Source organism: Syngnathus scovelli, chromosome 9 (assembly GCF_024217435.2).
Source record: "Syngnathus scovelli strain Florida chromosome 9, RoL_Ssco_1.2, whole genome shotgun sequence".
Lineage (NCBI taxonomy): Eukaryota > Metazoa > Chordata > Actinopteri > Syngnathiformes > Syngnathidae > Syngnathus > Syngnathus scovelli.
Genome location: NC_090855.1, coordinates 8,310,851 through 8,337,920, shown reverse-complemented (window position 1 = coordinate 8,337,920; position 27,070 = coordinate 8,310,851). Strand labels below are relative to the sequence as shown.

General features: G+C 40.4%; 2 protein-coding genes across 6 annotated transcripts in view; one reads left to right on the top strand and one right to left on the bottom strand.

The window, feature by feature from the left end:
- The window catches only part of ubr5 (ubiquitin protein ligase E3 component n-recognin 5), a 30,329-nt gene extending 3,994 nt beyond the window's left edge, over positions 1-26,335 (top strand). Inside the window, exons 4-58 of one of the 5 annotated variants that reach the window (XM_049729850.2) lie at positions 269-345; positions 951-1,070; positions 1,457-1,787; positions 2,004-2,163; positions 2,356-2,505; positions 4,405-4,616; positions 5,380-5,496; positions 5,607-5,717; positions 5,929-6,083; positions 6,580-6,697; positions 7,107-7,291; positions 7,424-7,533; positions 8,184-8,296; positions 8,676-8,822; positions 8,902-9,013; positions 9,128-9,282; positions 9,373-9,570; positions 9,698-9,908; positions 10,804-10,930; positions 11,406-11,557; positions 11,999-12,094; positions 12,514-12,637; positions 12,760-12,857; positions 13,243-13,397; positions 13,490-13,581; positions 13,684-13,830; positions 14,179-14,297; positions 14,381-14,507; positions 14,729-14,858; positions 15,223-15,383; positions 16,123-16,362; positions 16,524-16,647; positions 16,938-17,049; positions 17,172-17,303; positions 17,672-17,929; positions 18,053-18,321; positions 18,503-18,714; positions 18,820-19,050; positions 19,359-19,432; positions 19,510-19,682; positions 20,143-20,295; positions 20,668-20,885; positions 21,101-21,221; positions 21,459-21,804; positions 21,949-22,036; positions 22,116-22,260; positions 22,580-22,710; positions 22,916-22,976; positions 23,313-23,494; positions 23,807-23,891; positions 23,976-24,131; positions 24,567-24,680; positions 24,843-24,987; positions 25,100-25,185; positions 25,608-26,335. In XM_049729850.2, coding sequence (XP_049585807.1) covers positions 269-345; positions 951-1,070; positions 1,457-1,787; positions 2,004-2,163; positions 2,356-2,505; positions 4,405-4,616; positions 5,380-5,496; positions 5,607-5,717; positions 5,929-6,083; positions 6,580-6,697; positions 7,107-7,291; positions 7,424-7,533; positions 8,184-8,296; positions 8,676-8,822; positions 8,902-9,013; positions 9,128-9,282; positions 9,373-9,570; positions 9,698-9,908; positions 10,804-10,930; positions 11,406-11,557; positions 11,999-12,094; positions 12,514-12,637; positions 12,760-12,857; positions 13,243-13,397; positions 13,490-13,581; positions 13,684-13,830; positions 14,179-14,297; positions 14,381-14,507; positions 14,729-14,858; positions 15,223-15,383; positions 16,123-16,362; positions 16,524-16,647; positions 16,938-17,049; positions 17,172-17,303; positions 17,672-17,929; positions 18,053-18,321; positions 18,503-18,714; positions 18,820-19,050; positions 19,359-19,432; positions 19,510-19,682; positions 20,143-20,295; positions 20,668-20,885; positions 21,101-21,221; positions 21,459-21,804; positions 21,949-22,036; positions 22,116-22,260; positions 22,580-22,710; positions 22,916-22,976; positions 23,313-23,494; positions 23,807-23,891; positions 23,976-24,131; positions 24,567-24,680; positions 24,843-24,987; positions 25,100-25,185; positions 25,608-25,820 — 8,379 coding nt within the window. In that variant the 3' untranslated portion in view covers positions 25,821-26,335. Of the gene's footprint in view, positions 1-268; positions 346-950; positions 1,071-1,456; positions 1,788-2,003; positions 2,164-2,352; positions 2,506-4,404; positions 4,617-5,379; positions 5,497-5,606; positions 5,718-5,928; positions 6,084-6,579; positions 6,698-7,106; positions 7,349-7,423; positions 7,534-8,183; positions 8,297-8,675; positions 8,823-8,901; positions 9,014-9,127; positions 9,283-9,372; positions 9,571-9,697; positions 9,909-10,803; positions 10,931-11,405; positions 11,558-11,998; positions 12,095-12,510; positions 12,638-12,759; positions 12,858-13,242; positions 13,398-13,489; positions 13,582-13,683; positions 13,831-14,178; positions 14,298-14,380; positions 14,508-14,728; positions 14,859-15,222; positions 15,384-16,122; positions 16,363-16,523; positions 16,648-16,937; positions 17,050-17,171; positions 17,304-17,671; positions 17,930-18,052; positions 18,322-18,502; positions 18,715-18,819; positions 19,051-19,358; positions 19,433-19,509; positions 19,683-20,142; positions 20,296-20,667; positions 20,886-21,100; positions 21,222-21,458; positions 21,832-21,948; positions 22,037-22,115; positions 22,261-22,579; positions 22,711-22,915; positions 22,977-23,312; positions 23,495-23,806; positions 23,892-23,975; positions 24,132-24,566; positions 24,681-24,842; positions 24,988-25,099; positions 25,186-25,607 lie in introns of all 5 variants that reach the window. The other 4 variants (XM_049729848.2, XM_049729849.1, XM_049729847.1 and 1 more) reach the window with 4 other exon arrangements.
- Positions 1-27,070, bottom strand: part of LOC125974924 (V-type proton ATPase subunit C 1-A) — an 82,242-nt gene that overhangs the window by 21,164 nt on the left and 34,008 nt on the right. The window lies entirely within an intron of this gene.

The window sequence follows — 27,070 nt, the reverse complement described above, 5'->3', positions numbered from 1 at the left end:
TAAATGTGTGATATCTAATTTGATTTAGCAACACATTCAACTTTGTCCTTATGTCTGTTACAACTCCCACTACTACAGTTCTTTGGTTTTTGTTCTTACTCGAAGTTGCCAAAATGATTGCTATTTGTTGGAGAACCATTGGTTCTGGCAAGAGTTATTTGATGATCTGACAAGCGTCATTTCACATTTTAAAGTGTTCTTCATTACCCAACTTGAAGATTCTTCTGCACTTCCCTGCCACTAATTGTCAAAATAAATCTTATTTTAGGATGGACGTGTGTGTAGAATCAGCTTTGCTGTTCAGCCTGATCGCCTGGAGCTGAGCAAACCGGAGGGCGGTGATGGGTGAGGTGTTTTTATTATTTTATCTCAACTTGGCTTGTATGTTGGAAAATATTTAGAATTTGCTAAGGTTAACAGTTGATGGTTACTTCATCCAGACTTACTGTTATTTATTTATTTATTTGTTTGTTTGTTTGTACTTGCCCAAATGGCTGCAATTTGCCTTAAATAAGCTGTTATTTGGTTTGTGTTGCTCGACAGAGCCACTCTCCTACTTTCCCTGGTTTTCCCTCTTTGCGTTTGGGGTTATACATTTATCATTTGAATTCAGTGTCACAAGAGTATTTGACATTTTAAACAAACCGACAGATACGTACATACAAACAGGCATCGTATATCTTGAAATAGGAGAAAGCCGCCGCAGCCTCAAGCCCCTACCCAAGTAGTTTGAAAAATGTGTGGCATCCAATTCTGATACCCAAGGGTGTTGCCAAGCTAGTCTCCAACATACCCATTTATTTGAATAGCGTAATACTGTAACAAATGGATCACGAGCCTGTCATTTGCTGTATACCTGGGATAATTTTACTTTCTTTGTAACCAGGTATTAAAAAAATCAAGTGGGACACTTTCAGGCTTGTAACCGATTTCCCGTTTTTTGTTTCCAGTTCAAAGTTGAGCACTGGTTCAGGGACAGGAAGGAGCTCCAGGCCAGGCAGGACTAGTGATCCTCCCTGGTTCCTGTCTGGTTCTGACACACTGGGCAGACTGGCAGGCAACACCCTTGGGTAAGTTATGGCAGGGTTGCCAGAGACAAACGGTCCAATAAACTTTCAGCATATGGACCGCAACTCGGTTGTTGCAGCTCGGTTGTTACAGCTGGATCGTGGTGTATTCCCTTGTCACATTTGCTGCCATACAACTGTTTGAGACTGCTGCAGTATAGCCATCAAGGGGGAACAAAAAGCTGTTCACCAGTAGGCACTGTGTCTTGCCACATTGAATTAATTCATGTATTGATGATGATTATTTGCCTCACAAACTCCAGTATTGTTAAGTATTAAAATTAATCAACTTGGCCTTTCAAAGAATTAATGTAAAAGTTCTAAATCACACATGCATTTCTTTTGTTCTTCTGTGTGTAGTATTTTGACAGTCTCGTTATGTTGTGCAGGAGTCGCTGGAGCTCTGGTGTAAATGGAGGCAGTGGCGGAGGTGGAAGTGGTGGTGCAGCAGGAGGGGGTGGAACAGCTGGGGGTGCCAGTGGGAGTGGAGGGAGTGGAGGAGGGGGTGGAGGAGGAGGAGGAGGAGGTGGAGGAGGGGGCGGAGGTGGAAATGGCAGTGGTAGTGGAGGCACTTCTGGCAGGTCATCAACGGCAGCTCGTGACTCCCGCCGGCAGACCAGGGTGATCCGCACTGGAAGAGATCGGGGCTCAGGCCTTCTTGGTAGCCAGCCTCAACCAGTCATACCAGCCTCAGTCATCCCTGAAGAACTCATATCCCAGGTACGATTAATCTTTCATTAATTTTAAAACTAAACCATCTCAGATGGATATTAGTCATTTAAATAGACAGGATAAACAACATATCCTGAAACCTCTCCAAAAAATGAGACAAATTTAACTTAAATTCTACTTGCCTATTAATCTGGAGCTCACTGTCGTCACTAAATGTGCGATAATCTTGACTACTGCTTATGATTTTCCATTATTTATTTTCAGGCCCAAGTAGTCCTTCAGGGGAAATCGAGGAGTGTGATCATTCGGGAACTCCAGAGAACCAACTTGGACGTCAACCTGGCTGTCAACAACCTGCTGAGCAGAGACGACGAAGATGGAGATGATGGAGATGATACAGCCAGCGAGTCCTACCTCCCTGGAGGTATGTCATTCAATCTTAAAGCCGGAAATGGGAACAGAAATGGTTTTATTTGTGCGTATGTTTACGTTTTTTCCCTGGGAAACAACAAATTTCACTTATGCAACAATTTTGGGGTACATGAAAAGAATTTGAAGTTTATTTTGTCGTGAAAATAATTTTAATCCCCAGTCTTTTTTCCTTTGTTCTAAGCAGAGGACCTGATGTCCTTATTAGATGCAGACATTCACTCAGCCCACCCCAGTGTGATTATTGATGCAGATGCTATGTTCTCCGAGGACATAAGTTACTATGGATACCCCTCTTTTCGGCGATCCTCTCTGTCCCGCCTCGGATCATCCAGAGGTACCTCTATAATGCATTTACAACATCTTAGCACAGGAAAGGTGTTGACAACTCAGTTTCAAATGAGTTAGTTCATCAACCATAAACGAAAATTAAACAAGTGATACGTGTGATACTTCTATAGAAAAGTCTCAAGGCAAACATACTGAAAATGGAAACTAGGGCGTGTCCACGATATATAATTATTTGACATGGTACAAAAAGTAAGGAAGGCTGCCTGCAACTGGTGATGTGTTCCATGCTCAATTAAAAATTGTACTAGATAGGACTCTTGTAAAACAAAAGGTAAGGAAGGCTGCCTGCAACTGGTCATGCGTTCCATGCTCAATTAAAAGTCCTACTAGATACGACTCTTGTAAAACACAATATGTACACCATATGGCCGGTCAGGTCAACCATTATTTGTAAATGATTGCTGGCTTTAAACGCGAAAACGGATGTACTGTGTGTCCTTGGGTTATCACTTGGATCACTTGTACTATATAAAGGGCAGATGCTTGTGATTAATTAAGATTTGCATTATTGTTCCTAATACACTCAATTTTGGTGGTTCAAACAAACAGGGTCGTAATAGGAACGTGACTAACTATTACAGTCGGGCATTTCAAACCCAAACAGAAATAAAGTCCCTCAATGCAGTACATGTTAAAAGCCACGGATATGTATAAATAATATGACCTTTCTATCAATTTATAGAAGCTGACATAGTATATCAAGAAGAGTAATAGGTGTGAAATCACTTTACTAACAAATGTTTTGGTTCCCTAAGATTTTTGCAAAGTTCTGGATATAAATAGAAATGTTAGTTGTCTGTAAAAATGTTAATTTTTTTGTGATCAGTTGTTTTAAAATGTTCAAATGTTTTTTAATGTTATCAAAAACGTTTTAGTTTGTATCCTCTAGTAATTTGTTGAATAGTACATATCAAATGCATTTGAAGTCAAGCTTTCAGCTATTATTTGACTGCTTTTTACTGATGTTAGGTTTTTGCATTGTATCGCTTACATGTCTTGTCTTTTTTCACACGTCATAAAATACACTGACAAACAGAAATCTTATGACAGCAAATATTTTGCAAATATTAACAATCAGTGCTACCAGCGCAATAGTTAGTGTAGAGATGTGTAGGGATTTTTAGAGTGTTGACACTGTATTATAGATTTAGCTGTCATAATGAACAGACTCCTCTTTATTTCTTTCTACATATAGCTTGTTACACAGTCAATGTTTACATTCTCATATTTTCACAAAGGAAATATCAAGACATATTTTGCCACCATATTACAAAGGAACGCTACTGCTAGCAAGCTCAAATGCCAGCAGCATTTCAATTTTCATAACTATTAATTTCATGGTATTTCCAACAAATATTTTGATATAATTGCCCATCCCCTTATGCAAAATTAATACAATGGCTTGAGCTGAGTTGTTTATTTTTAAATGGCCTGAGCTTAATTATCATTCCCTCGGCCTATTCATCTTGGTCTGTAATATGAATGTTTGATGTCAAAAGCGATACGTGGTTGGTGTCACGTATATGGTGCATGGCTGCAGTACAAAATATGAGCTCTCTGAGAAAGGCCCGCTATGCCCAACTGCCTAAAAAAATAAATATTTAAGTTCTCAAGTTGATCCTTTAAAAATAAAAAGGCCAAGTCCACTGCGTGGTTTCTCTGCCAATCCTTATGTCCTTATCTTCTGGCATTTTTAACATGAGAGCGTGTAAAATTACTCACCTATAGCTATAGTCTTTTACCCAATCTTGAGCACTTTAATTTTGATTTGCAATACTGATTCTTAAGGATCTTAAATAGTTCTCTATTCTTAAATTCTGTTGACGGGTCTTTCCCAGAGAGTGGCTTACTTCTATCCCACTGGTGTGACCTTATTGCATACCAGTTCTCCTTCTTCCCTTAGAGCGCGACTCTGAGCTGTTGCGTGAACGCGAGTCTGTGTTGAGATTACGTGAGCGCCGATGGCTGGATGGTGCCTCGTTCGACACAGAGAGAGGATCCACTAGCCGTGATGGAGAACCCTGCTTAGACAAGAAGAGCATCCCAGTTCAGAGCCCCGTTTCCCTTGGAGAGGAGCTGCAATGGTGGCCTGACAAGGTAGGAGGAGCGCCCGTAATATGATATTTCATACGATGACTCTAACCCAAGGCGTTTTTTATCTCCATTTCATGACCATCAGTTATTGGCACAGTTACACCTCTAATATGGTCCGACATTCTATGAACATTAATTATTGGCACATTTTTACCCCTTTTCTCTTTTTCCGTGTTTACCCCCCCCCCCCCCCTGCCTTTTTATTGTAAGTATTCAGAACAGTTGCAAATATAACATCCATGTTTAATGTTTGCAGTGATGTAGCATTAGTAGTGTTTGTTTTTTGGTAGGGAAGTAACAATAACCAGACATTACAATACAATATTATGAAGGTAAACAAGGTATACTTGAATGTTACTTGAAGGCTTTTCATTGTTGTATTTATTTTAATTAATCCTTGAGTCTTTACTTGAACACACTCACTGTGGTGTTAATTATATTTTAATTGATATTTTATTCATGTTTTTTTTGTTTGAATTATGTTTTGTAAAAAAAGAAAACGAGAAATAAAATGAGTATACTGTTATTGGGATACAAAATGTTGTCCCTATTTGCATAGCTCTAGTGTTGTAATAATCATTATGACGTCATAGTGTCACAAAATTGCTTGTGTCATCAGAGACACCCTGCGGACATTTTGAGATTAATCCATTGTAGAATTTTTTTTTTTATAACAATTTCAGATAAAAGGTCATAACATGCTTGTTCTATATGAAATGGTAAAAATGTATGTGCATTCTAAAATTGTCCCCCCCCCCAACTTCAGGATGGTGTGAAATTTGTCAGCATTGGGGCCATGTTCTCAGAGTTGGTGGCTGTCAGCTCTAAGGGAGAACTTTATCAATGGAAATGGAATGAACCAGAACCCTACAGGAATGCCCAGGTCAGCAATTGAACACAATTACACAATGTTCAATCACAGGAAATACATTTGTGACATGCTTTGAACGTACTTAAACTTATCAAATCACTACCATCCCTTTTTCTCATCAGAATCCTTCTATTCATCATCCACGTGTGTCTTTCCTGGGGCTGGCCAACGAGAGGATCACCTTATTGTCAGCCAATAGTATCAGAGCCACTGTAGCAACAGAGACCAACAAGGTATACACATACACCCAAATCTCGATTTTTACTTGCTTCGATCCTATGCAACCTTCTAACGTGGTCTGGTCATCGACCCCATTTAAGGTTCAGGTGTATGGCTTTTTAAATATGGCCATATTAAGTGGTTTAGTGTGATCAATTGCATACCTATCTCAGTTGCACATATAGTATGAATTTCATAAATCCTTCCTTTTTGTGTGTTGTATAGGTGGCAACTTGGGTTGATGACACACTAAGTACAGTTGCCGCTAAGCTTGAGCACACTGCCCAAGCTTTTCCTGAACTTCAGGGAGAGCGAATGGTGTCCCTCTATTGCTGTGCACTCTACACTTGTGCACAGTTAGAGAATGGCCTATACTGGTGGTGAGAACACCTTACCTTTTAATATACAGTCATATTAAAGCGAAAGTCAAGGCAGTTTCTTTGCTGGAATATGTTCTCTGTGCCCCAACTAGTGTAAACACTGTATTCAGAATCCTACTATGCTTGTGGAATAAAAATTAGTTAGACTAATCCACCCATTTTCAACCATTCAAGGAGGCTGACAAACATGCTCCCCCCAACTGTCGACTGGCTCAGCTTGCTAAATGCCATAGGTTACCTCTTTTCTTGGGGTTTGAGCTCGTAGACTTGCGGCGTGGCAATGGTGTGATGTCGCCATGAAATATTTTCACACATCAGACGGAGGGTGCATTTAATATGGACTCTTACTGGGAAAAACAAAATCTGATTTCACCCAAAAATCCAAATTGAGCATTAAGAACTGCAATGAACTTAGCCAAAATGTCCTTAGGATTTTCCTGCTTGTATTGGAATTGAAGTAAGGCATAAATATTGGTGGTGTGTCATCTGTTTGCAGGGGTGTTGTGCCTTTTAGTCAACGGAAGAAAATGCTTGAAAAGGCCAGGGCCAAGAATAAAAAGCCAAAGTCTAGTGCTGGCATTTCCTCAATACCCAACATCACTGTGGGAACCCAAGTAAGATATTGTTTTATTGATCTTGTTATGACTCTGCTGCAGTCCATTTAGAATTTTATTGAATACATATTCTTTATGTTGGAAATTCAATTGCAATCTCTGCCTTGATGTATAGATCAGTTTGAAAAAAAGGCATACTTTTCACATTATTTTAGGCCAACCATTATATGAACTGCCATGTATTGAGATCTCCATCCTTTGGGTATTGTACCTCTGGTTGTAACCCCCATCATAATCATGTCAAAAAATTGTACAATTTCTGATTGAGGTTTTTTTTGTTTTTGTTTTTTTTGTTTTTCCTATGATGGATATGCAAAAAATTGTGCAAGTCATTGAACTGGAACTGGAGTGCTTGTTTTAATATATTAATTATTACACCTAAAAGATTTTTTTTAAAATCTTTCTTTAGGTATGCCTGAGGAATAACCCTCTCTACCATGCTGGGGCAGTGGCCTTTTCAGTAAATGCAGGGATTCCCAAAGTTGGTGTCCTATTGGAGTCTGTATGGAACATGAATGACAGCTGCAGGTTTCAGCTGCGCTCGCCAGAGAGCCTAAAGAACATGGAGAAGACCACTAAAACCCAAGAAACAAAGTCAGTTTCATTGTATCCCCCATTTTACAGCAAACAAACGCAAATTTGTTTTGACCTGTGAGTGTCTGTAAGTTATAGGAATAAAATAAATCACCTAGATTCAATGACTCTAACAGTTGTTATTCCCATTAGGCCTGAAAGCAAGTCAGAGTTGGTGAAGACTGAGATGGGCCCTCCCCCTTCCCCAGCTTCCACATGCAGCGATACCTCGTCCATTGCAAGCAGTGCTTCACTGCCATACAGTATGCATCTCCCTATTGAACTTAGCTTTTTCTCGAGTTGTCATTTGTTGGCTTCTTTCCCTGACTTCCAGCCTCAGCATCAGTCTCACCGTGTTCTCACATGACTTTGAAACAGGTGGTGCATGGGTTTTCATCAGCTTCTTGTTTTCCAAATTTACCGCTGGCTCTTACTCTTCAGTCGTGTGTATGTATGTATACCTGTGTATGAATCATTAAGAAAGAAAATGCTGGTGCCCCGGTATTTGCATGGCATAGCAAATTTTTGCGAATAACTGACACACCCCTAAAAAATATGATCATGATCTCTAGCAATATATATAAACCATAAATATACAACAGTTTGATCCCAACTCACTCTTCTTAAATATAGTACAGTAAATGTACAGAAGTAGCTTAAAATTATTCAACTACTGTCATATGAAATTCCCATGGCAAACACACTTTCATTTACCATAAAATCATTTTCTTCATAGGAAATACATTTTTTCCCCCGGACCGTAATATATATATTGCATTTAATCAACATTACCAGTCAGTCATTGCATAATTACTCCCTTGTAAAAAAAATAATAATAATAATTCATCACAGATAATAATGTTGTTTAAATTTGCTACATGCGCTAATTTTTAGTATTGTGTAAAACTTGCAGAGCGAAGGCGCTCCACCCCAGCCCCAAAGGAAGAGGAAAAAGTGAATGAAGAACAATGGCCTCTTCGTGAGGTGGTGTTTGTAGAAGATGTTAAAAACGTCCCTGTGGGAAAGGTCAGTACATAAAATGTTGTGATGTATTGAATGTTTTGCATGTACAGTGTGAATCCGGGAGGTATTCACAGCACTTTACACATTGCAGCATTATTCTACCATGGATTCACTTGTGGTGTCATCAATACAACTTGGGGCTGTTAAATATTTTGGGCAATCGCTGTGAATACTTGAAATAACTTATTTTACTAGAAATTTTCAAAAATATTTTCCTTGTCGTTATGGGTGTGTTTGTAGAAGTAAGCCGCTGTAGTGTAAATATTTTTCAAGATGCACTGTAATAGCAATCACCTTAAGAGATCAGTTGTCTTTGGGTTATCTATGTTTCTACACAATGAAGGCCCATTTGAACACATTTCTATTCTCACCTGGTGCCTAGGTGCTGAAAGTAGATGGTGCATATGTTGCGGTGAAGTTTCCAGGGACAACTAGCAGTGTGAGCAACCAGAGCACTACTGCCCCCCCGGACTCTGACCCATCTTCATTGCTCCAGGACTGTAGGCTCCTCAGAATAGATGAGCTGCAGGTAAGAACGACACTCAAATCTGACTCTTTCCATTCAATGTCAGGTGAAATATTTAATTTCATTTGGTTTGTCTTGGTAGGTGGTCAAAACTGGGGGAACGCCAAAGGTTCCTGACTGTTTTCAGCGCACACCCAAAAAGCTCTGTATCCCAGAAAAGGCAGAGATCCTGGCTGTTAATGTTGATTCCAAAGGTTTGTCATTTGTTTATGTATTAGCATCCAAATAATTAAAAACATTTTTTAGAATGTGCTTGTTTGATGCAAGAGAGAAAATCCCTTTCAGTAAAACATATTGCCGTCTTCCAGGAGTCCATGCAGTACTCAAAACTGGAAATTGGGTTAGGTACTGTATCTTTGACTTGGCCACTGGCAAAGCTGAGCAGGAGAATAACTTTCCGACGAGCAACATGGCTTTTCTAGGACAGAATGAGCGTAATGTGGCCATCTTTACTGCAGGACAGGTAAAATGGTGTACCCGAAGGATTACATGCCTTTTTAAAATTGAGTACATGGTATGATAAATTGATAATGTGATATCGTTTTTCCTGTAGGAATCTCCCATTATTCTTCGAGATGGAAATGGCACCATTTACCCAATGGCCAAAGACTGCACGGGTGGAATTCGGGATCCCGATTGGCTCGATCTGCCACCTATAAATAGTCTGGGAATGGGTGTGCACTCTCTTGCCAATCTTCCCTCGAACTCCACCATTAAAAAGAAAGCTGCTATTATCATTATGGCTGTTGAGGTAAATGAGATTTCACATTTAGCTCTACAATATTCAGTTTCTTTTAGAAGCCAGCTGCTTTTCACTTGGTCTTTGTTTTAAAGTTTTGCCATTCAATGTGTGATAACCTTCTCCATTTCTTATTTAGAAGCAGACGCTGATGCAACATGTTTTGCGATGTGACTATGAAGCATGTCGGCAGTATCTGGTGAACCTTGAACAGGCCTTTCTATTGGATCAGGGCAGCCATGCCCTCAGTGCACTACTTGGCCACCGTTGTGATGGAAATCGCAACATTCTGCATGCTGCTGTATCTGTATGCTTCCCTGTTAGTAACAAGGAAACCAAAGAAGAGGAGGGTAAGCCTGGTGTGTTATGCATGCATCGTCAAGTTGACTTTAATACCCTGCATCAATTTGAAATCCTTGAACTCGACTAATTGCTGTTCACATTTTTGGCTTGTCTTCCAATTGGCCAACTCCCAGAAGACTTTTGACTTAACCAATTGCCACTGTCACAAGATTGTAACGCTCTGTAGAGCAACAAAATATTTATCCAACAAGACTTCCAGTCTTCATTCATTTGTGTGGGAATATAGGCTGGTGGTGGATAAGAATAGCGGTTAGCCCGGCTGGTGTCAGCTATTTTGACCGACTCTAGTATTAAAGAATGCCTTCAAAGGAAGAATTGTGCTCAAAAGGATCTGTGATTCACTTGACAATATGTGCTTTCTTCTACATCTCAGTGATGGGCAATACAGCAGTTGTATCAGTCACGTGACTTTTTCCTAAAGCTATAACCACACCAACGGGGGCTGCTATGACATTGGCACATGTGTCCACCCCATCAGTGTCCGGACGCATTGTGATTGGCCACATATTTTTGGACATAATTGGTCATCGAAGCCTCACTTTTACGATTACAATTTTGGCGACTGCGCGCTAGTCTCCCCCCCCCCCCCCCCCCCTTTTTTCCCCTCTCTTTATCATCCAATTGCACATGGAATAATACCGCTAACACGGTCACATTACATCAGACTTGATCGTTGAAAGTCACTCATTTTAGAGTGATTATGAAAAGATCTTATTGGCTGTATGTATTTGTGGTATGTAGCCTATTGTGGCATTTGGATACGTTCGTGTTTAGAACATTTCCCAAGGATTTTTGTTCCTTCCTTGAGTGAGCATACCATTATTTCAATGGCTTGCTTTCTTCTGCTTCACATACTAATGCTAAATAATCATTATTTTTCAGAGGCTGAAAGGTCAGAACGAAACACATTTGCAGAGCGCTTATCTGCTGTAGAGGCTATTGCAAATGCCATCTCTGTTGTCTCCAGCAACAGCTCTGGAAATAGGACCGGCTCCTCTAGTAGTAGAGGGTAAGTGTTCAATTGTTCAAAGGGGAAACAAGCATGTCACAGCATTTCAGTCTGACTCAAATCTGGACTTTGACTTTAACCACTCCAAAACGGTCTCTTTTTGGATGATTAGCCTGCTGCAGAAAACTAGCATGTTTTGTCTTAAGGTCGTGAGCTCATGGCCAAGCATTATCCCTCAGTTTTCTGGTCCAAAGTGGAATTTGTGGTTCCATCATTCACAGCAACTCCTCTAGGTCCTAAATTCCTGATTTAACAAGGGGGGAAATATATATATATTTTTTTTTAATTAACCGCTCTTTAATGTTAATTGGGTTATTTTTGTCTGATATTTACATTTGAACTTAAAGTTGGGAAACTATGCAATAAAGTCAGAGTTTGAGAAAAGTCAGAATTTGAGAAAATATGTGTTTGAAGCCATTAGACTCTGTAAAGTTTAAAACTTAGATGATGGCAACGTATCTTGTCTTGTCTTCAGGCTTCGGCTGAGAGAAATGATGCGGCGCTCTCTCAGGGCTGCCGGCCTTGGCCGTCATGAGTCTGGCCCATCCTCCAGTGACCACCAGGACCCTGTGTCGCCACCAATTGCTCCACCAAGTTGGGTCCCTGATCCTCCGCCCATGGACCCTGGTGAGTGTGTTAGATAATAAAAGGTCACAAAGTACTACAAAGTGCTTTACTTAATTTTGACTTGGTATGGATTGAAACGTCCAATATATTTTCATTTGTTTCTAGACTCTAAGTTGAATGATTAGTCAGCTTAACAAGCATCGTTACAAACGAACAACAGATTGTAACCACTTGCCGAATTTGACAACAAAGAGGAATGTACATAAGGAATAATGCAGGGCATCTATCGATATCATCTATATCTAACTAGCCTTTTTTTCCATGTTATAGTCCTAACACTGTTTTGCAATAATACTTATGCCGGGCTTGGTTTTTACAGTGTACGAGAGCATGCAGTTACATTATTTTATGCTTTGGGACATTACAGAATTGACACAATACATTCTGAATGAGGTTAAATATATTATTTTAGTCATGAAGTGTTCCATCTTGTCTCTACAGAGGGTGACATTGACTTCATTTTAGCACCACCTATGGGTTCACTAACCACAGCCTCCACCGGGACCAGCCAGGGCCCGAGCACTTCCACCATACCAGGTCACTAAAGGCGCTTTTCCATTACCCTCGCTCCACACCGAAAGAGCCTGGTTTGCCCCCGGATGTTTGCTTTTCCATGAGACTTTTTCATAGAAATTGATTTTTTATCTCTATTTATCTAAGTCTCCACGCATTTAATGAACTTTACTTTGCAATGTCGCCATACCATGGAATGACTTCATTTTGAATCACTCCAACAACAATGGCTGAAGTTTAACCAAACTTATGATTGACTGGTGTAATGATACTTTTTTTTTTTTTTTTTTTTGCAAAGTCCTGTTGAGGCCCTTCTTATAAGGCAGCCTATAGTGCCGAAATGGTGCGAGAGTGATTGTAAAATAATGAATGTAAAAATGTATTGTCACCCCTTCTGTCCTACTGATTCTCTCAATGTGTATCCCCCCTATCAATTGTAGCAGGACCATCCACAGAGCCATCTGTTATTGAATCGAAGGACAGGAAGGCCAATGCCCATCTTATACTGAAGCTGATGTGTGACAGTGTTGTTCTAAGACCACATCTGCGTGAACTACTATCTGCCAAGTATGGTTCTTTACATCTTCATAGACATAATAGTAAAATACCTTTTGTTTAATGTTGTGTTGAGCAGCTTTTAAGGTCATATGAACAGTTTTGCTTTACGTCGTTCTGATTTCCTTTTAAAGGGATGCACGTGGAATGACCCCCTTCATGCTGGCAGTCAGTGGAAGGGCCTACCCAGCAGCCATTACTGTTTTGGAGGCAGCACAAAAAATGGCCAAAGGTAAGGCTGCTTAGTTCCAATTTGAATGGATTTCACAATTGCACAAATTGGTTGAAATTATATCTATTGCTCTTTTTAATTCCTATTAAATCTTTTTTCACTCCTTAACCCCACTATGTGCAACAAACTGTTCTTGCTCATTTTCTATTTGCATTATTGTATCCCAATGGGGCAAGCTAGTTTCCATCAGACATTATTTTCCCCTCTTAATACTGCCTCAGTACTCCAGGGAGGGATTATCTTTTTTCATGTCAGCTGTTGTCGGAAAAAAAATGACAGCTTTTCTGTAAATTGAGAATCCAGACTTATTTTTTCCTGCTTAGTAATGGCCATCATTTTTCAATTGCTTTGTTTTTTGTGCTTGAATGTTTTAAATCCACTGTAGGCGACCCAGGCATTGCAGAAAAGGAGGACTCAGACTCTGTTTTCATGGAAATGATTTGCCCCCTGGGAACTAACCCGGACGATTCCCCCCTTTATGTCCTCTGCTGCAATGACACGTGCAGTTTTACTTGGACTGGAGCCGAGCACATTAATCAGGTCAGCCCTCACACTGAGCTGATGGACAAGATCTATGCAAATAATTGAATGACTTGAATTTTGAACACATGCTGTCTCTGACTCATATGTAGGACATTTTTGAGTGTCGGACGTGCGGGTTACTTGAGTCTCTTTGCTGCTGCACTGAGTGTGCCAGAGTGTGTCACAAAGGACACGACTGCAAGTAAGGATTGAGTCACTTTTTTTTTTTTTAATCTTTGTAGATTTCTCACGTGTTTATAATTCACACCACATGTTGGATAATAATATTGTATTGTTATGACAGGCTCAAAAGGACCTCTCCCACGGCATACTGTGATTGCTGGGAGAAATGCAAGTGTAAAACACTGATTGCTGGACAAAAGGCTGCTCGCCTGGATTTGCTGTACAGGTTGCTCACTACCACTAATTTAGTTACTGCACCAAACAGCAGGTAAGTGATATATTCTCCAAAACAGACTGACTTACTCACACACGTATACAGCTAAAGCTCAATTTTATGTGGACTTTGCCATCCAGAAATTGGTTAATCGTGTTAAACCTGAAAGCGCATTGTATGGAAGGTCTTGTTTTTTTAAACAACTAGAGCTAAGGTTTACTCACGAGTCATTTAGTGTGGTACGGTCCTTAGCTCGTCCATTTAAGATACTAATTGGAAATGTATTTACGCCGAAAAAAAATTGGTCCATGACCAAACCGCTTTAGACAGAAAGTCACGTAGAATCGAAGCGTGTACAATCGTGCTTCACCTGTATTTGTCTTGTTTTATTTCCATTTCTAGGGGTGAGCATATATTACTGTTCCTAGTGCAAACTGTTGCCAGGCAAAGTGTTGAGCACTGTCAATACAGGCCACCGCGCATCAGAGAGGACAGAAATCGCAAGGCAGCAAGTGCAGATGGTAGGTTCGCCATAAGCTTCCTATTTTACCTGAGTCTCCTCATATCTATGCGGTTTGAAAGTGTTTCCTTTTCCCCATTTGAGATTCTGATATGCCAGATCATGACCTGGAGCCTCCTCGCTTTGCTCAATTGGCTCTGGAGAGGGTTCTGCAGGACTGGAATGCCCTTAAGTCCATGATCATGTTTGGTTCGCAAGAGAATAAAGACCCGTAAGTAGCAGTCCTGGTCACTTACAGCAATACATTATGAAAAACATTTAGGCGATAAATGAATATTTTGCCATTTTGCCCTGTACTGAAACCTTCAAGCGACTGAGATTGCTCTCACAGTGCCTATGCGCTCAGCATGCAAATGTCACGGCTCATACTTGTTTTATGGGTTTGGTCACAAGTTGTTTGCTAATTGAATATTTTTCTGTTTTTGTTGTTAGTCTTAGCGCCAGCAGCAGAATTGCTCATCTCCTTCCTGAAGAGCAGGTCTATTTGAATCAGCAGAGTGGCACCATTCGTCTTGACTGTTTTACCCACTGCCTCATTGTCAAGTGTGCTCCTGACATCACTGTAAGTACACCCTGCACCATATTATTGCACCGTAAAATTTATTTGCTTTACCCGGCTCTTAAACATTCAGTAATAACCAACATGTTAAAGCTTGCATAAGCAAGTACGCACCCGAGTGATCACCTATTCTTATACATTCGCTCATACAACATTTGCTCATTACTTGAGGTTTGTTCCCACCTCCACCATGAATGCGTTGACTAAGATTCTGGATACAGTCCACTTTATCAAATCATGCCTGAGGACCTTACAATTTCCCCCATGTTACTTAGTGAAAAGCTAATGATTTTGTGAACCATTGACTATAACAATCAAATTAATCTCTGAATGCGGCACAGTATTCATTGTCTTTTCCTTGTTTCAGTTCATAGACACTTTACTTGGTACACTGGTGAAGGAGCTCCAGAACAAGTACACTCCTGGTCGAAGAGAGGAGGCGGTTAATGTCACAAGGAGATTTCTACGCTCTGTATCTAGAGTATTTGTAATTCTCAGTGTGGAGATGGCCTCATCCAAGAAAAAAAAGTAAGACCTCCACATATAAGCGAGGGAGCAATTTTTATAGATTTTTTTTCATTTATTTTAACCGTAGTACAGTACAACCCACTCCACTGTGGCTTCCGGCTTTGCGGTCCTGGTATTTTTTTTTTTTTTTTACACCAAATACGTATGTAAATGTTAATAATTTTGTATTTTGACTTTCTGCCAGCATTTTATGGCATTGTTTTTATTTTAAATCCCCATGCAAAAAATATTCATGCAACAAATATTCATGGATATTTTTTTGCATGGATATTTTCCATAGTAGCAAAATCTTGCTGTTAGTGTCGCTATCGTTTCAATAGCTGCTAATTGGCAGTTGTGTTCTGTTAGTAGGCGCATAGCGCGTAGTTAGCCTTGCTGATCACTTTTGCAGTTTCCCTTCCTGTACAGAATGGAATGTTAGCAAAGTTGGGTTCCTGACACGGTTGGGATCCTGACAGGTACAAACCGTATATAAAAGAACCACAGCTAGTGAGCAGCTGCCCATAACTACAATATATTTGCATTATTCATTAATTTTTATAAGGTCACAAGAAAGCAAAATCAATGTGTTAATGCTATAACAGACCGAGGATGAATTTCTATACCATGGATTTCACTTATTGTGGGGGTATTCTGGAACTTGTGGTGGAGAAGGATTTACTGCATATATGTTTACTCAAGGTTGTTAATGAGATATCACTCTGATATTTGTAACCCCGATTATTATTATTTTTTTCAGCAACTTCATCCCCCAACCTATTGGTAAATGCCGTCGTGTTTTCCAAGCGCTTCTACCCTATGCTGTAGAGGAACTCTGTAATGTGGCAGAGTCACTAATTGTTCCAGTGCGAATGGGCATCGCAAGACCTACAGCCCCATTTACTTTGGCTAGTACAAGTATTGATGCCGTCCAGGGCAGTGAGGAGCTGTTTTCTGTTGAACCACTTCCTCCGAGACCTTCACCCGATCAATCTAGCAAGTGTGTTGATTTTTTTTTCTCCACTGTGTGTCTTAAATGAATTTGCAAGCAAACTTTTTATTTTCTATATGTAACTTAATAAAAAAAAAAAATTAAAAAAGATGACAGAAATCCGCAAAAATATCTAAATATATATATTTTTTCCCCTCCCATTTTCCCAGCTCTAGCCAGACTACTGCTTCTTATATTATTAGGAACCCCCAACCACGGCATAGCAGCCAGTCTCAGCCTGTCAGAGGCAGGGATGAGGAACAGGATGACATCGTTTCTGCAGATGTGGAAGAGGTGAGAGTTTGAAATCATTAAGGCAAAGGTTAACAGAGCATGTATTTTTTTCTGTCTCAAGGACTGAAACTGTTTGAATTCTTTACTTTGAATGATGTCTCAAGAGTCTCAAACCGCAACAATATGCTCTAGTCAAGAAAATCAATTCCCCAGATCAAGAAGTGCTGATCTCCTATCAACACATGAAAGCAAATTCTTTGCTGTCTGAAATTTTCATTTTAAACTTATTAAATTCTACAGTATATGAATAGTAATTTGGAACATCCTGTACTTATGTGCTCATCACTCAGGTTGAAGTTGTTGAAGGAGTAGCAGGTGAAGAAGACCATCATGATGATCAAGAAGAACAAGGAGAGGAAAATGCGGAGGCGGAAGGGCAACATGATGAGCATGATGAAGATGGTGCGACATAGATTTTTAAAAAAATTTTTTTCTTAAGTTTTTTTTTTTTGGGCAGTTGAAGCTTAAAACCCTGTCCTAAACGGAGATTACGTTTTTTTCCTGTCTGTGCTCATCATTCTCAGGTAGTGACATGGAGCTTGATCTTCTCGCAGCGGCTGAAACGGAGAGCGACAGTGAAAGTAATCATAGCAATCAGGATAATGCTAGTGGCCGTAGGAGTGTTGTCACAGCAGCCACAGCTGGCTCTGAAGCAGGTTGGGTTTCATTTATGTTTGCATGACCTAAATAGCCCATTTACATAGTCCATGGTCTGTCCCTGTTTGTTTTATAAGTTCCCAAATTGATACTAATATTTCTCATGCTGAACTTGAGAGCAAAGTCATTAAAGCTATCATACTGAAAATTCAATCCCAGGAAATAAGTCATCACACAAAGGGCACTTTTTAAAATTAAAGCTGATCAACAGTGTACTGTTTAGATTTTTATCATTGTAATATCAAGTGGGCCTTGCAAGTGATGTGACTAACATGCATCCCTGCCTGAAAAATTACTGAAATGAAAATACAGTGCAGAATAATACACAAACTACTAACTTCATCTGTTTATTTTTTTAATTTTAAAGGTGCCAGCAGTGTCCCTGCCTTCTTTTCAGAGGATGACTCCCAGTCCAATGACTCCAGTGACTCGGACAGCAGCAGTAGTCAGAGCGACGATGTTGACCAAGAGACATTTCTATTTGATGAGCCTCTGGAAAGGACAACTAATGCATCCCATGCCAACAGTGCAGCTCAGGCTCCTCGATCCATGCAGTGGGCTGTTAGAAATACCCCCAGCCAAAGGGCTACTGGGAGTGCCGCACCCAGCTCCTCAACATCAGCTGGTCAGTGAATGATGTTGGGTTTTATTTTTTTTGCATGAATACATTCTTCAGTGGTTGTTTTAGTTAAGTGTGTGTAGCAACAGACGCATCCTGTATGTTAATATGGACACCTCTTGTTAACAGCGAGCTCCACTGGACTCATATATATCGACCCAACCAACTTGCGTCGCTCAAGTGCAATCAGCTCCAGCGCTGCTGCAGCAGCGGCAGCTCTGGAGGCCAGCAACACCAGCAGCTATCTGACATCTGCTAGCAGCCTCGCCCGCGCCTACAGCATTGTCATTAGGCAGATCTCAGATCTAATGAGTTTGATTCCAAAGTACAACCATCTTGTCTACTCGCAGTATCCTGCCTCTGTGAAGCTAACCTATCAGGATGCGGTCAACCTGCAGGTGAGCTTTAGCAATTCCACCAATTGTTAAATTTCTAAATGCATATACCGGTTCTACTTGCGAAATTTCCTTTTTCGCGGTTGGTTCTGGAACGCATCGCCAGCTAAAAACAAGGGATCACTGTATATTCTTTATTAGACTCCCTTATATTAAACAAGACAAATGTTCTCTGTCTTGAAAGAACTATGTTGAGGAAAAGTTGATTCCCACCTGGAATTGGATGGTGTCCATCATGGATTCCACTGAGGCACAGTTGAGATATGGCTCAGCTTTGTCATCTGCTGGAGACCCGGGTCACCCCAGTCACCCGCTCCATGCCTCTCAACATTCCGCTAGGCGGGAACGCATGACTGCTCGAGAGGAAGCCAACCTCCGCACCCTTGAGGGCCGCAGGTAAAAATCCATGAATGCAAATCTATCAGTCGCAGTTAACCTTGCTGTGATTTTTGAGCAATTGGTTGTAGTTTAGTAAGGATGTTCTCACTCATTCTGTTTCAGGAGAGCAGCCACTCTGTTGACAGCTCGCCAGGGCATGTCTGCACGTGGTGACTTCTTGAACTATGCCCTGTCACTCATGCGCTCCCACAATGATGAGCACTCGGATGTGCTTCCTGTGCTGGATGTCTGCTCGCTGAAACACGTGGCATATGTTTTCCAGGCGCTTATATACTGGATTAAGGCCATGAACCAGCAGACCACTCTAGAGACCCCACAGATTGATAGAAAGAGGTAACTCCTGAGTACAGTAGTGTGTCGATACCTATAGGTCTTGAATGGATGCACGTTAGCCTGTTAAAATGTACACCCTAGAATGGGCAATCCCTTTTTCAATTCAGAACAAGACAAGTTGGTCGCCTGTCTTTCTCAATCCTTGCGATGCAGCTTTTAATGAGCTACAAAACCAAAAGGACATAATATACTACTATCTGGTTTTTCTGTGCCTGAGATCTGTTCTCCTGTTTCAATGTCTTCCTCTTTTGTTTTAAAATTGTACCTCACTTCAACACATTGTTGTTCAAATTCATGTCTTTATACAGGAATAGGGAGATTTTAGAATTGGGTTTGGACAATGAGGACTCTGAACATGAAAATGATGAGGACACCAATCAAAGTAAGACGCATCAATTTGCACATTTTCAGAAACCATGTATGTTTTTGTGGCCTAACAATGAGTTTGTCTTGCTCCAGGTTCAAATTTACAGGACAAGGATGAAGAAGCTGTTCCTGCTGAGACCGGTCAGAATCATCCTTTCTTCCGTCGCTCGGATTCAATGACCTTCTTGGGATGTATCCCACCTAACCCATTCGACGTTCCCTTGGCTGAGGCTATTCCATTGGCAGACCAACCTCACCTCTTGCAGGCAAGAATCAGTGCTTAGACATTGTGCAGGGCACATCCATTCAGAATGGTTATTCCGTTTTTTAACTCTTTCAATGACAAGCGTTATTAGTAAAGACAACCCCTGAAATCCCAGCTGCGGGTCACCCTCCTCAAAAGCCCTGCACAAACTGTCTGCAAATAATGCGAATGATACCACAATTCTCCATATCATTGGTTACCATACAAGTATTTGCATCGCCGCTCCGCTCCAAAGAAGACAAAATGGAAGTAGTAGTCGTCATGGCAACTCTTGTATCGCCAGTTTAGCATGCAGTAATCTAGGTTTTCAAAGGAGCTCATGATGCTTTAAGTCACAATTTTACATTAATCATTCCCTGCCTGTATTGGTGAATAAATGAGTCTCAGTGAGAGTATCATATCTGGTGTTTTTAATTTGTAGCACTTGCAAGATAAGTCTTCCTTATACTTATCCTTTTCAGCCTAATGCAAGGAAGGAGGATCTGTTCGGGCGACCCTCTCAAGGCTTGTACTCCTCCTCCTCTTCCATGGTAACCAAAGGTCTGGCTGAGGCAAACGTGGACAGAAACTGCCTGGAGGTAAACTTGGGCACCTCTCTACCCTCCCCCTCTCAGGTATAACCACCCCCTTCACACGGAAAAACAGGTGGGCAGCTGTGTTCTAATATCCAGGGATGAGAATTTTCCACTAATAGGATTCCTGAATTTTTCAACCCAAAATTGACCATTCTCAAGAAACATGATTGTCGATTAGTCTATCGCCATTGATTTTAGCGATGCTAAAATGCTCGTAAGTCAAATGTTCTTAATTTGAGGGCCTTCTTTATGATGGCTATATTGTATGTTCTGTTGCCCAGTCATTCAAATTGATATTAGAACACTAGCTATTGCTTGCTTGCTTTTTTCCCCATTTACATATTACCATTCTTTCACCAACACACTGCCGTCCCAGAACACAAGACTACATTAAATTCCACTAACTCACAGGTCCTGCCCACTAAGATGTCTTACTCAGCCAACCTGAAGAATGTGATGAGTATGGAGACTGCTCAGCCGACTTCTGAGAACCAGTCACTTCCAGACCAGGAGCTGGAACCCTCAAAAGGTGGCCCTTCACCCCACGACCTTGCTGCTCAGCTGAAGAGCTGCCTGCTTGCTGAGATCGGCCTCACTGAAAGTGATGGGCCGCCTCTTCCGTCATTCAGGTAGTAGTCACCTTGTTTTCATGCCAATGTAATGCAGTGGATGTAAAATATTCATATCTGACATGACATGCTGCAGTTAAAAAAACAGATCATGTCTATTAACTGCAAGCAATATTTAGTAACGAGCATAATTACACTTATTCATTTTGGTATAATTGAATGTAGTCAGAATATGACTAAACATTGACACTCGCTATTTGCCTTACTGTGTGCAGACCTCATTGTAGCTTCATGGGGATGATGATTTCACATGACATGTTGCTTGGACGCTGGCGTCTGTCACTGGAACTGTTTGGTCGTGTCTTCATGGAGGATGTTGGGGCTGAGCCTGGATCGGTACTTATTACATTGTTTTTATTTTTATTATTTTTATTCAAATGATCAAAGTTTTATTACCTGACAGTTCATTGAAACCTTTAGTGATGCCTTAAATAACTGCAGTGTATTGATATATATATATATATATATATATATATATATATATATATATATATATATATATATATATATATATTTTTTTTTTTTTTTTTTTTTTAGGCCGTAATTATATTTAATGACTTTTGTTTATTTTAGATTCTCACTGAGCTCGGTGGCTTTGAGGTAAAGGAGTCCAAGTTCCGCCGAGAGATGGAGAAGCTAAGGAACCTGCAGTCCCGAGACTTGGCGTTGGAAGTTGATCGGGATCGAGACCAGTTAATACAACAGACCATGCGTCAGTTGAACACTCACTTTGGCAGGAGGTGCACAACCACACCAATGGCTGTACACCGAGTAAAGGTCACGTTCAAAGATGAGCCGGGCGAGGGCAGTGGCGTAGCCCGTAGCTTCTACACAGCTATTGCGCTGGCACTCCTCTCCAATGACAAGCTGCCCAATTTGGACTGCGTGCAAAGTGTCAGCAAGGGCATGCAGGCCAGCAGTACGTGTCATCACGATTACAATTCAAGTATGAAATTACAAAGAAACTATACTGTATTTTGGAACTTGAGTTCATTCTTGCATACTGAGCAGTTAGAGATTTCAAATGAACTCAAAAGTGAACTTTTTTTTCTCGTTTGTTTAGATCTAATGCAGCGTCTAAGAAACAGAGATCGGGAAAGAGAGAGGAGAAGTGGAGGTCTACGAGCGGGCTCCAGGAGAGACCGGGACAGGTGATCTCTTAACTACGTGGCCACAAGTATGTCATTAAAGCCACGCTGCATGTATGTTACATGTGTTTGTATGTTACAGAGACTCTAGGAGACAACTGTCCATAGACACCAGGCCATTCAGACCATCATCAGAGGGCAACCCAAATGATGAGCCTGACCCACTGCCTGCCCATAGACAAGCTTTAGGAGAAAGACTTTACCCACGTGTTCATGCAATGCAACCGGTAGGTAACAAAAAACCTTGTCAATTACCAGTTAATTTTCCTTGGAATACATCAAAATTACTTTTTACACATTGACCATAAAATAATCCTAAAAACCTATTCTTACAAAATCTATCAAAATGTGGGCGTCTTTGGTTACGTCCGTCAACATTACCTATTTTTACCACTGCAGCCAGGGGGCGCAATATGGCGCCATAGATGAGATTTTTGGCCTATCTGGTGCCCGTGTGCACCAAATTAGTGAACCCTGTTTCACATAGTTTTATCTTGTATACAATTCTTTTCTTTGTACATCCCAAGACTTGTTGCTTGTCTACAGGCCTTTGCCAGTAAAATCACAGGCATGTTGCTGGAATTGTCTCCTGCACAACTTCTGCTGCTGCTGGCCAGTGAGGATTCTCTCAGAGCCAGAGTAGAAGAGGCTATGGAGCTGCTCATTGCACATGGAAGGTTAGAATATATTAACCTCTTACACAATACATTCATAAAAACCTTGCAATCAATGCTTAATTTCTACAACAGTAGACCATATTCTTCTGGTTTTGTTGTAAAACTATCAATTCCTCTTAATAACTGATACCCAAGTTCAACTAAATATCAGTCTTAGACCACAACACTATCCAATGGGACTAACTATGAACTCTGTCTTACCCAGGGAAAATGGTGCCGACAGTATATTGGACCTGGGACTTTTGGAGGCTCCAGAGAAAGCACAGGTAAAGGTCTTATCCTTTATGTTCCATGACTTAGAGGAAGTCATGTCAAAAATGTTCTTTACAACAATATGTTCAATGCACCCCAACTAGTCTAAGCATGGCCTTCTGATGACTATTGTGTTTGTGGAATATGAATTAACAAGAAAAATCCACCTATTTTGCCACTTGCTGTTGACTTAAACTGACATCATTGTTTCTCAGGGCTCATAGAATGCCCAATTACAGCTCTGCTGTTTTCTGTGTTTGGTCATCAAACGACCTGAGTAACTGTGGATGTTATTTTGGGTTGACAGGAAGCTGTGCCATTAACCTATTTTTCTCTTGGGTTTTGTATAGCAACAGGATAACCGAAAGCGCCATGGTTCAACACGTAGTGTGGTGGACATGGAGCTTGATGACCCAGACGATGGGGATGACAACGCTCCACTCTTTTACCAGCCGGGAAAACGAGGCTTCTACTCGCCTCGGCCTGGGAAGAACACAGAGGCCAGACTCAATTGTTTTCGTAACATCGGCAGGTAATGAACATCAGTGGACCATCACATATTTGTAGTTTGGCATTTGTGAATTATCCTATTTGTAGACTTTTTTTTTTGTATTCTGTTTTTTTTTCTTTTTCTTCAATAAATAAATCACAAATTCTCAATGTAAAATGTGCACAGTGCATATAGTAGGTACTGTAGGATAAGTGGTTCGGAAGATGACTGAATGAACTTTAAACAATTCATTTGCTATTCGCGGTTAGGTTTAGTCCCCGTCTCAGATTCCTGTTTGTCTTCACTGTCAAATTCTTCAGGATTTACTTTTTAATGTGATTATTTTCATTATAGGATACTGGGGTTGTGTCTCCTCCAAAATGAACTCTGTCCAATAACGTTGAATAGACATGTAATCAAGGTTTTGCTTGGGCGAAAGGTAGGCAAAAGCCCTCTTATCGAATAAGACTTGTGACATGAAATTGATTGTACTAACAATAGGTACTTTTGTCATTCACTGCAGGTGAACTGGCACGATTTTGCATTCTTTGACCCGGTAATGTACGAGAGTCTGAGGCAGCTGATCCGCCATTCACTGGCAGGTGAAGCGGAAGCCGTTTTTGCTGCGATGGATCTGGCCTTTGCCATTGACCTTTGCAAAGAGGAAGGGACCGGACAGGTAATGACACCATTCGTATTCTTTCGCCAAAGAAAAAGTTAATCCTAGGTGGTCACACCCACTTAATTTCTAAGTTGAATCACAACCGTTATATGCACAGCCCTAGTTAAAACCCACAAACAATTATTTAGAAATTTGCGGTACAGCAGGATTCACTGTACTTCCAAGTACTGTATGCACAGTGAGCTGTGATTGTTGCAACATATTTAAATTTCTGTATGTCATAAATGGAGAGTAATTTTTTCAACACCATATGGCCCCACATTCACCAATTCACGCACATACAGTTGGAATGAGCACCATTACACAGCCAGTGCAAGTTAATGAAAGCCCCACAATGCTTCGAGGCAACTGTGGATAAGACACTTGTTAAATCTTAGTATTGTTTTTAATTTTTAGACCTTATTTAACTTGAATGTGTTCCATCTGATTTAGGTGGAGCTTCTCTCTGGTGGGGTCAACATGCCAGTAACTCCCCTCAATGTGTACGAATACGTGCGGAAGTACGCAGAGCACAGAATGTTGGTTGTGGCTGAACAGCCGCTCCATGTGAGTCCTTTTCCTTGGTTGTGAATATACCAGCAAAACATCAATACAATAAGTGTTCGACCAAACTTTAAAGGTTTACTGTCATTATGTAAAGTAGTGCTGTGGAAAGATTGTCATGTTGATGGGCACATTTATTCATGTTCTTTATTGCATTGATCCAAGGCGATGAGGAAGGGTTTGCTGGATGTACTTCCGAAGAACGCTCTGGAAGATCTGACTGCTGAGGACTTTCGTTTGCTTGTCAATGGTTGCGGAGAGGTCAACGTGCAAATGCTCATTAGCTTCACCTCCTTCAATGACGAGTCTGGTATGTCTGCTCTGTATGGATCTTGCATCTGACAGTCATCTTTGTTAACTTGGAATACAGTTCCTGCATGTGTACACTGAAAATACCAAACAAAGACTTGTCAACTCAACAGGGGAGAATGCAGACAAACTACTGCAGTTTAAGCGGTGGTTCTGGTCAATAGTGGAGAAGATGAGCATGACAGAGAGGCAAGATTTGGTAAGATGTGATTCATAAATCTCCACGCATGATCGGGCCTAATGGCAAAATAGTTTGGAATAAGTAATGCTGAATGAATTCGTACGAGTGGCTGTGGCAAGTAAAAGATCAAATTTTAATTTGCTGACTCGGATCAGATGATGTGACGTCACCAGAATCGACGTTTTGTTTACAAGGAAATCTTTGTTAATACATTTTCAAAAAATTTAATGTCTGATTTTAAAAATGCTAAGGGCAATGTATAGATTTAATTTGTAGATAAAGTGCGATTGAAGTGTTCTCCAGTTACAATTAGTTTTTGTTTTTTTTTTTTTGTGTGTATCCCCCACAACAGCAAATTAAAAGATTTCAAGTGTGCCTTATGGTAGAAAAAATGTGGTGCATTCTTGAATGGCTAGACTCAATCATTTTCTGGTTATCAGGTATACTTCTGGACCTCCAGTCCATCCTTGCCAGCCAGTGAAGAGGGCTTTCAGCCAATGCCCTCCATTACCATTCGGCCTCCAGACGACCAGCACCTCCCTACAGCCAATACCTGCATCTCGCGCCTCTATGTGCCACTCTATTCTTCAAAACAGATACTCAAACAGAAGCTCCTGTTAGCCATTAAGACCAAGAACTTTGGTTTTGTGTAGTTATACAAAAAAAGAGTTACAAAAAAAGTAAAACATGTTTACTGTTGTGTAATATTTACTTAGCTCCATTTTGTAGATTTATTTTTTGTCTATACAATTTTATTAAAATTCGACATACTGTCGCTATCTCCCCAGAAAATATTTGTGTTGTGAACACAAACTGTTAATTTTTTTTCTTCGATTTTTATTGTTTTTTTCTTTGTGTTAAAATTAAATGGAAAAGTTGTATACAGTCCAGAACATTCCTGCATTGGCACTGTAAAATGTAAAGCCCACAGCTCTACTCTATTAGCCAAAACGTTTGCTTCCCAGGAATTTAGTCTGACAGAAAGCTGTCTGCCGAAACCCAGCCAAAGATAACGGCAGTAGAGGTATTTAAAAAAAAAAAAAGACACTGTGATAATAATTTTCCTTCCCAAGAAAAGTGCTATCACTGATAGTTCACTGCTGCCTTTGTTTTTTTGTTTTCTTGTACAGGGGGAGTAGGGAATTTCAAAATAAACTTGGATGCAAAACGTTTGACATTTTTTTCATGCAGCAAGCATCCAAGGCAACATGTCTGTGACCGCGGTGTCTCGACATATAGGTTTGACAAGTTATGATAAGCTTGATTCACTGCAACCATGGTAACGACAAACACGCCTGGATCCAGTTTTTCTTGATAAACTAACTATTTTTCAGTCTGACCACAGGTACACTTCAATGGGCAACTCAAGTCATAGTTTCTTTAAAGTGATATGCTGTACACCCCTGTAGCCTAAACAGCAATTGGATTAAAACTGCTCTTGTGAAATATAAATTCTGTGGCAAATCCACCTGTTTTTATCCAGCCCACGGGGTTTCCATTTTTTCATTTATTGTCAACTATAAATGACATCATAGTTGCTCAGGGAACCATCATGTCGCAGTGTTTTGTTGATTGTGATGATTTTTTAGATCTTTTTTTTCTAAATAGAACCCACATGAAGACTGACCATTGATTTATGAAAAAAGAACATTGATCAAATTTGGACATAAGTTTCAATCCCATATCATCAATTCGATGGGACTAAAATGAACTTTAAATTTAACGTGGTATCAAATGTAACCTTTCTGTCCCTCAAATGCTGTTTTGTGAATGCAACAAAGTCGTGTTCCAAATGAGATTCACAACATTTTAATTAATTTTCATTATGACATTTCATTTCAGTTCACCAACATTCTGTCTCAGTAAGAAAGAGTCCGTTTTATTCCGATTCTGTTCACGTCAG